The 13,778-nt window shown below is 34.9% G+C and overlaps 1 protein-coding gene across 4 annotated transcripts in view; it reads right to left on the bottom strand.

Moving 5' to 3' along the window:
- Nucleotides 1-13,778, bottom strand: part of MMUT (methylmalonyl-CoA mutase) — a 38,603-nt gene that overhangs the window by 3,774 nt on the left and 21,051 nt on the right. For all 4 annotated transcript variants that reach the window (XM_049653786.1, XM_049653782.1, XM_049653785.1 and 1 more), the window contains exons 10-12: nt 10,515-10,646; nt 9,160-9,307; nt 5,259-5,426 (exon numbers count right to left, since the gene is read on the bottom strand). In XM_049653786.1, the coding sequence (XP_049509743.1) occupies nt 5,259-5,426; nt 9,160-9,307; nt 10,515-10,646 (448 nt within the window). The remainder of the gene's footprint in view (nt 1-5,258; nt 5,427-9,159; nt 9,308-10,514; nt 10,647-13,778) is intronic.

Raw genomic sequence — 13,778 nt, forward strand, 5'->3', positions numbered from 1 at the left:
ATTTGTGTTTAATTCAGTATCACATTATAGGTTTGAGCTTACAAGGCTATTTATTTCCTCTAAGGTATTTTGTCTGCAACTTGTGAATGGTGATACTCTTCTTTTGGAGAGTGTTTTATTTTGTTAATTTTTTTTTTTTTTTGAGTATAGTTGACACACAATGTTATATTAGTTTCAGATGTAAAAAGTAGTGGCTCAAGTTTATACACTATGCTATGCCCACCACAAATGTAGCTATCATCTGTCCTGTTATATCACTGTTATCATATCATTGACTATATTCCTTATGCTGTCTGTGTCTTTCATTACATTGACTTACTCATTCCATAACTGGAAACCTGTATTTCCCATTCCCTTTCACCCATTTTACCCAACCCCTACTCCCTCCCCTCTGGCAACCACCAGTTTGTTCTCTGTATTTATAGGTCTCATTCTGCTTTTTACTCACTCACATATTTTTTTAGATTTCATATATAAGTGAAATCATATGGTATTTTCCCTTCTCAGTCTGACTTATTCCACTTAGCATAACACCCTCTAAGTCCATCCATGTTGTCATAAATGGCACAATCTCATCCTTTTTATGGTTGTGTAATATTCCATGTTTTTAATATACACATACATACATGCACACATATTCAATACAATTTGAATCTTTTTCAGTGAGACTACAGCCATATATTACTCATGTGACATATTTAGGTGTCATAACGATTTCTTTTGAAAATGAAGCCCTTCACACCCCACTGCTTCCATATCTTAGCTACTGCAAATAATGCTTCAATAAACATAGCAGTGCATATATCTTTTCTAATTAGTGTTTTTGTTTTCTTTGGGTGAATGATGCTGCTTTAAATTTGGCTTTGTGAAGAAATCAGATTTTCTGTAAACAAAGATTAGCTCATTTAAAAACAAATTCTCCCATGTTGCTGTTGCTATTTGTTAATTTATTTTAAACAGTCTGAGTGAAAAGATTCCCAGGACACAAATACTGCTCCAGGCTGTAGTCTGTTTAAAAGTTGGAGTATCTGTAGCTATAACATTGAGTTTTAGGATATCCTCTAAATCCCTGATCCTTATCCACAAGGGTGATCACATATCCTAGGACATTCTGGTTTGTGCTTATTGTTGCAGTACCCTCTTTGTTTTTAGGAGTCCTTTTTCTATTGAGGTGTAATTGACATTTAACGTATTAGCTCCAGGTGTACCACATAATGATTCAGTATTTGTGTATATACTGAAAAATGATCAGCACAGTAAGTCCAGTTAACATCCGTCACCACACATAGCTACAAAACTGTGCATGTGTATGTGTGTTGAGAACTTTTAAGATTTACTCTTAGTAAGTTTCAAACATGCCCTACAGCATTATTAACTATAGTCATCATGGTGTATGTTACATCCCTATCACTTATTTATTTTCATAACTAGAAATTTGTAGCTGTTGACTACCTCCACTCACTTTGCCCATCCCCTTTCCCCTTGCCTCTGGTAACCACCAATCTGTTCTTTGTATGTAAGAGCTTCGGTTTTTGCATTTTTTTAAGATTTGCATATAAATGAGATCATATGGTATTTATCTTTGTCTAACTTATCTCACGTAGCATAATGCCCTCTAGTTCCACCCATGTTTTCACAAGTGACAAGGTCTCATTCTTTTTTATGGCCAAATAATATTCTATGGTGTATACATACCACTTCTTTATCCATTCATCTGTGGATGGACACTTAAGTTGTTTCCATATCTTGGCTATTGTAAATAATGCAGGAAAAAACAGAGGGTACATGTATCTCTTTGGGTGTTTTCTTTCTTTTTTTAAAAATTTTTTTAATGTTTATTTATTTTTGAGAGAGAGAGAGAGAGTGCGCGCGTGCAAGTGGGGGGAGGGGCAGAGAGACAGGGAGACACAGAATCCGAAGCAGACTCCAGGCTCTGAGCTGTCAGCACAGAGCCTGACGTGGGGCTCGAACTCACAAACTGAGAGATCATGACCTGAGCTGAAGTCTGATGCTTATCCGACTGAGTCACCCAGGTGCCCCGAGTTAGTGTTTTCATATTCTTTGGATAAATACCCAGAAATAGAATTGCTGGATCCCATGGCAGTTCTATTTCTAATTTAAAGAATCTCGTACTGTTTTCCACAATGGCTGCATCAGTTTAGATCCACACCAACAACTCACAAGGGTACCCTTTTCCCACATCTTCACCAACATTTGTTATTTCTTTCCTTCTAGAAAGAAGAATAGCCATTCTAACAGGTGTGAGGTGATAACTCATTGTAGTTTTGATTTGCATTTCCCTGATGCATCTTTTCATGTACCTGGCTGGCTACCTGTAGGTCTTCTTTGGAAAATGTCTATTCAGATCCTCTGCTCATTTTTTTAATTACCCTGTTTTTACAGCACCCTTTTTAATAGCACCCATATTTGTTCTCAAAAGTGGTCACATTTAGATGATAAATTAAATGGTTGTGCTAATTATCCCCGATGACTTTTTTGCTGTTTCTATTATCTCCTTGTAATACTCTTACAATATTATAATTCTTCAATGGTACTTAACACATCTTATTTAACTTTTCTTCTTCTAAGTCTGAACTTCTAAGGGTAGAGAACATTTCTAATCATTTTTATAACCTCAACATTTGACACATTAAAGATACCCCAAACACATCATTATTCTTGGGCAGGTGCTATAGATTTAAGATTTCATAAAGAAACTTGTGAAATAATAACAATGATCTCCAAATTGGGGATGGCCAAATGGGTAAGTTATTTCATTCTATCTTTCCTAGTAATGCTATGCACCATTTATTCTCTCACCTGACTTGTGGATTTGGAAGGTGAACTCACCTGGAAGAGGACCGTGAAATATTGCAAATGGAGAAAGGCTTCTTGACTTACCTAAGCCTTAACACAGTCTTATAAAATATACTTTAGTGAGGGGATAAAATGTGAGAAACAAGTAGATCTGAGTAAAGGGTATACAGGTGTCCTTTGTACTATTTTTATTATCTATTAGTTTGGAATTATTTTCAAATAAAAAGTTGTTATTTTAGGGGCATCTGGGTGGTTCAGTCAGTTAAGTGTTGGACTTCAGCTCAGGTCATGATCTCAAGGTTTGTGGGTTTGAGCCCCGTTTTGGGCCCTGTGCTAACATCTCAGAGCCTCAAGCCCGCTTTGGATTCTCTCTCCCTCTCTCTGTCCCTCCCCTGCTCACACTGTCTCTGTCTCTCTGTCAAAAACGAATAAACATTAAAAAAAAAAAAAAAGTTGGTATTTTAAAACATCCTCCACTGAACTGGCCAGGAGTATCATATTGCCTCCTTCATGAAAGAAGCAGGCATCATAAGGCTGCTAACCTTGCTGAAAATACTTGGAAGCCACTGCTTTTAAGAAGGTTAGAAAATCCAGACTATACTAACACACACTGGTGAGGACAGACCATATTTATTTAATTGGGCTGCAGAAATGGTGAGCTCCACAGTGGCAGTGGCTAAGTCAGCTTGATTAACTACTATATATTAGTGTTTCCTAATTTAAAATCTAAATGACTTTCAACTGAGTAAGAACATTATTTTATATATTTACTGCAAATAGTGAAAAAAGTGTGTAAATGTTGATTGCTACAATTATATTATAAAGGATACTCATATTAACACACAAGTATGTCATTACAGAAAATAATCTTTAGTCTTTAAACTCATAGGGAAAAAAAGTGTGTAAAATACCTACAAATGTTCTGAGTAATTCAAATATCCAGAGGGTTAATACAACTTGTGTGAAATATATTTCTTGAAAATATCAGCTCATTTAGATAACAGGTTTCTGTTTTTTCTCAACTCATATTTCAATTTCAATATTTTGTGCAGCTTAACTATTTTGGTTCTTAAGTTTTAATATCACGTCTAAGAGCTTAGATATTATAGACTCTAAAACTGCAATACAGATGTAAGTTTCCATACACAGACAATAAAGAATAAAGGTCCTTTATATTCCCAAATAGTCAACTATATTTGCGAAAATAATAGGCAATTAACAAAAACAGTTTTGTGTTGACTATATCACTTTAGTGTTGTTAGAAAGAATAAATAACACAGCTTGCTTGCTAGTCCTACGTTATCAGTGTCACAACTTCATGCATATATTTTCTGATTTCATAAGTAGTATATAAGTAACTATTGTATATTCTGAGTGGTATGGAGGAAAAAAAATAGTAGACCTCAACATAAGATCATATTTCACCAAGAATTTATGCTACTGTCTTTGTAGCATCTATCAATTATTTACTTAGAGCAATCACATATATCTTCTACCTCTGTATGTTTTCTGTTCTCAATAAAAAAAGAAAACTTGACATAATGAAAAGCTGGATTGGAAACAGACCAAATTTAGATCTTAACTAATTATTTTAACTGACATATAAGGTAATATGTGGAAAGTATCCCCCCACCCCATTAATAAATTAATTGACATCATTGATTGTTACCTAGCATTCATTTCTCCTTTTCTAAGAGGATCCACATGTTTGTTCAAGAATCCACCTCTTCCCCAATCAGCCAATAATTTTCAGACCAGGCTGATTCTATTTATTTCTGAATTAGGGTATTTTTGGCTCTAAGAAAACTATACCCCAATCAAATTAGCTTTAATGAAAAAGAGGTTTTATAAGACCATGTAAATGATACAGCTCTGAGTTAAGGCAGTATGTATGGATGGAAACATGAAAAAAATGAACAAGGTAGCTACTCTAAGACAACAGAAGCAAGTGCTGCTGACTGGTTAACTAAAGGACTCACTTCATTACCAGGACAAAGAGTGCTCACTCTATCTGTGGCTAGGGGTTAATATATGCACTGTGTGTTTACCATTCTTCTCTATTCTAGCTGTGAAATTTTATTACTTTTATCCTATTCCTTTTCCATCATTCTATACCAAATATGAAGGAAGTACATCTCTATCTAGGTTACTAGTTTGCAAAGAAGTAATTCTCTCATAAAGAGAAGCTTTGCATACTGTTAAGTTAAATTATACATAATGAATTACAATATAGTTTGAACAGAAAATAACATTGCCCACTTTTGGACTCTTACTACAGTTTACTTAGTAAAATCACCAGGAAATAATTTAGATCAAAATCTACAACAATTTTATCTTTAGTAAAAGTATACAGTAAATTGGAACTACATATAAACTATATAAACTAATGTTACTCAGGATTCCCATCATAGCACTAGAAAAATACAGGCGATGAAAAATACCTGTGGTGGTATCACCCCTCCACACATGACAAGTATATCTGGCCGTCCAAGGGAGTTAAGTTCTCTGATGAGCTCAGGAACTAGGGTTTTATGACCAGCAGCGAGCGTGCTCACACCCACGGCATGCACATCTGCATCCACAGCCTGCTGGGCCACTTCTCGGGGAGTCTAAACAATTATAAAGTAAAGAGACAAATCATCAAGTTATTCCAAAAAGTATTTTAAAACTGTTACCTAGTAAATTAGCATTCCAAGGTTTTCCTCATTAAAAATCTTGAAGTGACTATAACCTCATATTTCACCATTCTCAAATCATAAATACCAACTCATCCAACTGATGCAATAAACAGCAGGGCTGTATCGCTTCTAGCCCTAGAATTAATCAATTAGATTTGTTACATCAAAATATGGTCCCCCAAAAAACTTTTAAGACAAAGAATATAGGCGAAATACATTATCTATTCATTACAATTTTTGAAAAATACATCTGTTGTCTTCATTATCAACATTTATTGAGTGGTGATGCAGTAAAAGACAACATGTTATAGTATCTATGAAGAGGTAAAAGACCAAACATACGATTCAATGTGAAAAGTGAATCTCAGGTTTTAAAGTAGAATGGGAAAGAGGTATGTTAGCAAGATGGCACACTAGGAAGCTCCAGGACCTCCGTCTCCCACGGAGACACTGAACTGACAGCAACATATGAATCGAAATAATGTAAGAACGCTAGAAATTAGTTAAGGAGCTATAATACCCAGGCAAATGCATAAGCAAGAAAAAAGATGGTGTCAAGAAGGCTGCTTTTCACGCATTAACCAGTGTGCATACACAGTCATAAAGGGTATTTTCATGTATTCAATTATGAATTGAGTTACCCAGAACCATATTCATTCCCTGCAATGAGTCTGTAATATTTGCTCTTGATAATTTACATGCATTTAAATCACTTCATATAAAAGACACATACAAGTTTCTCATTGTAAATACACTGTAAACTGAGAAATTGGGGAAGGAGAAGGCTATCTCAGAAACCACTTGCACAATAATAAGCTCAAAAAAATTACCAAAATCTGAGAATTTTCTTAGTTTGGCAATATTTTAAGCCTCATAATTTCAGTGTGAAAACAAAAGATTCTACACTCTTGGTAATGAAGCCATATGCAAGAGTATCTCTAAGAAAATCACACAGCAGATTGGTAAAACCTAGTCTGTGAGAAATATAGCCTATGAAATTAAAACCATTAAGAAAATGTGCATATTGTTGATATTGAGTTGTTAAAAGTAAGAAACCTAATTGACTTATATGATTGATCATGTTACCAAAACGTATTAGATTAAAATTCCACTTAATTCGGTTCCTGCTTTATGCTTAGATACACTAAACTGTATTTTATGTCAACAAATAGTGAACATTTTAAAACTTTAAATCTAATTTTTTTTTTAAACGTTTATTTATTTTTGAGACAGAGAGAGACAGAGCATGAATGGGGGAGGGTCAGAGAGAGGGAGACACAAATTCCGAAACAGGCTCCAGGCTCTGAGCCGTCACCACAGAGCCCGACGTGGGGCTCAAACTCACAGACAGCAAGATCACGACCTGAGCGGAAGTCGGACGCTTAACCGACTGAGCCACCCAGGCGCCCCAACTTTAGATCTAATTTTAATGAAATCAGACACAGAACTGCAGGATTCTACCTTCATCCACAGATAAGTTTTTCTTTTTTTTAAATGATATAGTATTATATTAACAAATTTGTGGTACTAAAAGGCAAATTATATTTTTATAGATGGCATGCAATAGGGAAATGAACTTTTAACTCTTTGAAAAGTTCTTTTAAGTGCCAATGAATGACCATAGTTTTTAATTACTTTCATTTTATAAAAAAATATATATATATTTCCCAAAAGCTAATTTTTAAATATTGGAAATGTATTATATTTGGTCAATATTTAAAACAAACAAAAAGCTGAAGTAAAAGGGAAGTAGCATATAAATAAAAAACTAGAATGAGAAAGTAGTCAACTTAAAGGAAGAATGAAAGCAATCTCAATATATGTATTTACTTAATTTAAAATATATTTGAGATGCTTAACAAAACCTACCTTAAATGTATTTATAAATTTACCTATGAACACAGTTCAAGGACATATCTCCATAAGTTCAGGCTAACTGAATTTCTTCTAGACACTCTAGAGTATTATTTAAAAATTCAAAAGGGAAAACTCTTATGGGAGATTCTACAAAGGGCGCGCCTCTTCAGGAAGGTTATTTCATTACTTGCAAAAATGTAATCAATTTTTTAGTCTTCATCTTAGCTGACTCATCCACATCATGGAATAATAGTACCTCCTTTTCCTTGAAATTCTCCTTCCTCCTTAGTGTTCATCCCACTACTCACTCCATTTCCTTTTTCTCCTTTGCTGCCTCCTTCTCTTTTTCCTTTTAATGTTCAAGTTTTCATACTGCTACACACACTCTTCATGAGAAGTTAAATGAGTTATCATGGTTTCAAGTACTATTTACATACTGAGAAGTCTCAAAATCTTATTTATAACAGAGGCCTCTCTTCTATGCTCCAGACATGTATATCCAATTTACATAGCTGTCTTCATCTGAATGTTCCATAAGCTGATTCTCTTAAGCCTACCTCCATTCCCCATAAATAACCCCTTTATTAAATTTTCTTCACGATCCTGGCCAACTTCTGCTAAGACCCTGACACTGCCTGTGGGTAAGGCCTGCATTGCTTCTCACTCATTACTGAACATCTTAACTGGACTCCTTGCATCTAGGAAGCTCCTCTCAATCTGCTTAAGAAAGTGATTTTCCTGGAAAGTGAGCTTTCTAAAGTATAAATTTGATTGTCACTCTACCTAGACACCTTTGGGATAATGTTCAAACTCCGTAGAATGGCATACAAGGCTATATTCATTATAATCTACACACCACCCCAAGCACTGTATTCTAATGTTACTGAACGTCCTACAGTTACCTGAAGGCATCATGCCTTCTCACGGCTCTCTACCTCTGCACCTCTGCTCAAGCCAACCCTTTTCCTAGCATGCCTTTCCCTGCCTTGCTCTCTACACTTCCAAAGGCACAGCTCAAACATAAGTTCCTAGGATACTTGGGTAAGTTCCTTGTCCAAATGTTAATTACAGTAATTATTACTCTGCTGTGTTTACTGATAAGTAAATCTTTCTCTGTTAGAAGCCTGTAACCTCCCTGAAGACAAAAATCATATCTTATTCAACTCAGAACCTAGCCTCTGGTAGATGATCAATAAGTATGTAGTGGATAAAACTTTTACTATGGAAGTTATTACAATGTACTCAACCAAAGATATTTTGTAGAGAAGATTAAAGTTGTATCATTCTATAGAGAATTTCAGCTTCATTTACTTCTAACAAATTATTATCCTGTTGGGTCAAAGATTCTGTGACTAAATAAAATACTATTAGAGAGTAACTAAAAAGAAAACCTAACTATGAATCAAGCTCTCACTCTGATGGTTGATTTCCCTTTCAAAACATTTTTCATCAATCTGACGTGGGCTACCTTTTCCACAAATTATCAGACAAATCTCAATAAATGGTACGATGAGATCTTTGAAAGTAATCTTCAGTTTTAGAAACCTAATAACAGTTTAGTTACTGACACTGATTTTTACAAAGTGTGAGAAACAAGTACATGAATATAAATTGTATTTCTTTCTTATTTCTGTCATAATTAACTGGATTATATGCATTCAAAAATAAATTAAGGAATTTGTGGAATTCATTTTCTTCTTTTACACCTTGAAAAACATCATCATGGTTTATCGTCTTTTTTACTATTTTTTCTAAATATAAGTGATTTACGACATTCTTTTTGAAGTTATCCCAACATTTTCAGTACCTGAAAAAGAGGACCGATGTCCACATCAAAACCAAGATCGGCAAATCCTGTAGCAATAACTTTCGCTCCTCTGTCATGTCCATCTTGTCCCATTTTTGCCACAAGAAGACGAGGTCTGCGACCTTCACGTTCCATGAATTTATGAACCCTAAGAACATTTTAAAATACAATAGTTATTAAAAAAATAATAAAATAAAATAAAATACAACAGTTATATATTAATTGTCCAAAAGTAAGATATAAAATCTATAATGTATTCACAGTAAATCTTTCAAGTTTATGTAAAAATACCTTCTTACATCCATTACTTACATTTTATGAATATCTCTATTTTACATTGAGAATTCCATTAAAGCCTGGATATGCTTACCACCTTCCCCAACAGAGGAAAGTCTGAAAGATGGCCCAGCCTGTAAGCCCATAATACTTGAGAACATCACAGCGAAGATGAGAAAATGACAATTTTTTGCCTTCTTAAACAAGTCTCCAGCGTATAATATGCATAAATATTTAAAAAGAAGCTTAAAAGTGCCTTTCAGAGTCATTCATACAAATGTATGAATGTAGTATGTATGTATGTATGTATGTATGTAGCACTGGCTGCTTTGAGCTGTCCATATTTCACCTACCCATCACAAGTGTGAACTCCTTCAAGCTGACTGCAATGTGGTGATTTCTAATGACATATAATCAAAATACCTTCTAACTTAAACCAATAAATTTACAGCCCAGATGAAAAAATACATTTGCTTTTGTTAAAAGAAAAAAAAATCCATTTTGATGACTTTCACCTTGGATGTTTTGGTATTTATCTCATCTATAAGTAGTGACATAAAAAGTGGAAAATTTGTTATAAAAGTTGAGAAAAACAATCATCAGGAAGCTACATTTACACATGGAAAGCATGATCAATTTGTATTAATTTATAGTTCCTAATCATGCTTGACAATACTATTTATTGTCCATTCAGTGAGACTGCTTTTAATTTATGCATAGATGGCAACCAAATTATTTATTTTCAAACATGAAAATTATTTTATAACTATTTGACAATTAAACAATTTGAATAAACTTAAGAATGTAAGTATACTATAATAAGGAGACTGAAATTTAAGTACCTGGGGGTATGAAGCAGTATCAATGTTAGTTGAACAAACATTTGTTTTAATTAGAAACTCTTAAAGGGAACTATAGTGAAAATTGAATATATTATTTTAGTAAACCTACAGACTAACGGGAAAGTCCATTAAAATGTTTTCCAAATGGTACGTAAGAAAATTAAGCCTGCAACTGATTCATTGGGATTATGTTCACAGAAAAGATGGCATTCTGGTTTAAGAAATCTCATTTATTACCTCTGGATAGCAAATGATATCTCTTTACTTTCTCCAAATTCCTGCCGATAGGCTCCACTGACCATACGATCATTAGCTTTATGTTCACCAAATACCTTTTTCATAGCATCTGTGATTTCTCCAACTGTACATCTAAAATATTAAAATAATAAAATAGAGGTTCTGTTAATATCATTATTTGAGATAAAAAATACTTACTTTAATATTCAATATAATTAGACACAATTTACTACCTAAGTAAAAAGTAGGCTATCAAAAAATATGGTATTTGTCTTTCTCTCACTGATTTATTTCACTTAAATAAAAATGTTTTTTACTGCACTGATGAAAGCTTCTTTCCTCAGAATACTTATGAAAAATGATTCTGGATGCCTCTATACATAGTAATCTTTCTCCCTCCCTTTTTTTTTTGGTACAAAAAGGTGATTTTATTAAAGCATGGGGACAGGACCCATGGGCAGGAAGAGCTGCCCTGGGATAGTAAAGAGAGACTGATTATATACTTGGGAGTTGGGGAGGTAAAGTCAAGGGGGAAGTTTCCAAAGGGATTTTCATATGCTAAAGAAGAATCACAGGGGGCCTAGCCATTGTCAACCTAAGGTTGTTTTTCCCTCTAGCACAGCATTAACATTAGGACAGTAGGGAATTTAACATTTTTGAAACAAAAAATGGTTGACTTAAAAATTATAAATAGACAAGCATGTAAAGATTACTGAATAATTCACCAATTAACAATACAACTAGGGCAGGGGGTGGGGGGCTTGGGGAGGGCTGGGTGGGTCAGTTGGTTAAGCATCCAACTTTGGCTCAGGTCATGATCCCACAGTTTGTGGGTTCGAGCCCTGCATCAGGATCTGTGCTGACAGCTCAGAGCCCGGAGCCTGCTACGGATTTTGTGTCTCCCTCTCTCTCTGCCTTTCCCCCACTCACACTCTGTCTCTCTCTCTTAAAAATAAACATTAAAAAAATTTTTTTTTAAATACTACTGGGCAAAGAGCAAGATTCCCATTGATACTTTTTGATAAAAAGAATTTTAGCATATTCCATTCATTTGTTTATTAATTCATTCAACATTTATTGAGTGTCTAATATAGGGCAAGCATGGTAAGTGCCAGACATATGGTGATAAACAAGACTGGGGGAGGGGGAAAAGAAACCTGCTCTTACAGAGCTTACCATCTAGTCAGATGATACAGACAATACATATGAACTCAAATCAATTAATATGGATTTCATATGATAATAAGTACTATGAACACACTAAAAAGGTGAAATGTGGTGTCTGGAAAAGCTATTCTGAAGATAATGAAGATAAAGCTTTTGAACTAAGATCTAAGTAGTGAAAAGGAGAAACTGAAAGGAACATAAAGGAAAATGGAAAAGTGTTTGAAAAAGAAAATACTAAGTGCAAATGTTCTCAGAGGTAAAAAAAGAAAACAAAACAAAAAACCAAAACATGTTCTATGTTTTAAAAATAGAAAGAAGGACACTGGGGACACAGCATAATGAAGGAAGTAGAATAAGGTTGAGTCAGAGAGAGAAACCAGAGTCACATCTCACACAATCCTGCACACCACTGTAAGATTAGGTTTTAATTTAAAAGTATGAGAAACCTCTGGAGGATTTTAAGCACAGAAATCACCTTATTTAAGAAGTTAAAACTGAAAAACAAAAATAAAAACAAAAACCCAACCCACATACTAGTTATCCTACTTCTTAAGTACTTAAAACAACATGTTAAAAAAAAAAGTTCATAAATAACAAAAGCAAAAATAATTCACCAATGACATCATGTATGGAGAGAAAATTTTTTGTGGTTCACTTGCTTTTCTGTATGTCCTATGAGGCAAAGTACTGACTGACCTTTATTTTGGGGTATCCATTCAAAGATATCTATGAATAATTTTGGAAGCCTTGCTTACCTCTGGACAAAGAGTAGTTTTGTGTACTGTCAAAAATAAAAATGCCTATGCTTGAAAATACATCAAACTTCTCAACCTGCAGATGAGTGACATGGATTCACTACAACAGCTTGAAACGTCCTGAGCCAGGGGAAATACACAGGATTAATACACTCTACCCATCCTGCAGGAGGTGATGAAGGAGGCTTAGCTGCCTCTGAAGGGCTTCGGTGGGTTTTTCTGTTATCACTTGCTGAAATTCTTGAAAGGCTGGTTCATCCTTTCTCATCTATGAATACTTTTAACCCTTTCCCAAACCTTGTTAGAAAGCTTCAGTAACTGGTCACTAAACGGAAAATTAGGTACTTATGCATTAATGAACTCTAAATCAAAATCTGTTTGATTTTTATACACCTTTAATAGCTCCACATGCTTCCAGAATAGGCCGGCGGGACACCACTGGACCCTAGAGTATCATGAATAACGAATGCTCTATCTGCTCGAACCCTGGTGCCATCCAAGTATTGCAAATGAATAAAAAGTCTTCGGTGGCCCCGCTGTTGGGCTAGCTGGCCTACCGGCTGCACTGCGCCCTGCACCACATCGTGGCACTCGAGTTCCTGGGGTGGTGAGCCCACTACCTTTCATCCCATGAAGGAAAGGAGAGGGCTTACCCATGTCTCCTGCTCAGAGAAGTTTCATGATGCCCTTGGTGAAGAACATACGTCACTTCACTTATAATTCATTACCATCTAACTGCTGAGATGACTGACCTCAGCTTTACTCTGGAGATGAGAAATGAGCACACACACCTGAACAGTTCTCACTACCTTATTTTGCCAGTAACTGAATTTGACAAAAATCGATCACTTCTGCTCTGTTTTGTTCATCTAACTGTAGAAATGTTTAGATCTATTTAGCTAGTTACTAGTAAGATGGACTTTCTCAAAATCTGACATCTGTGTGCTTGGTATTTTTTTAAGTATTAATGTTTCATTTTTTTAAACTTTATTTAGAAGGATTAAAGCCTCGTAATGTTTACATGTTTAAAAAAACATATGAATGTCGCAAGTGCACAGATATTTAAGAAAAACAAAAATTAACTTCATTTGCATTTCCAATATTTTCTTTTAGGCTCACAAGGTTTATAGAAGCAACCTTTTATTTAAGTACACTTTGAAAATCTCAACTGGTAAACTTTTTAAAAATTTTTATTTCAGAAAAAGAGAGAGAGAGAGAGACTGCGAGGGGGGCAGAGGCAAAGACAGAGAGAGAGAGAGAGAGAGAGAGAGAGAGAGAGAGAATCTTAAACAGGCTCCACACTCAGCACAGAGCACAAGGGGCTCAACCCCACCACCCTGAG

This window comes from Panthera uncia, assembly GCF_023721935.1.
Source record: "Panthera uncia isolate 11264 chromosome B2 unlocalized genomic scaffold, Puncia_PCG_1.0 HiC_scaffold_24, whole genome shotgun sequence".
In the NCBI taxonomy this organism is placed as follows: Eukaryota; Metazoa; Chordata; class Mammalia; order Carnivora; family Felidae; genus Panthera; species Panthera uncia.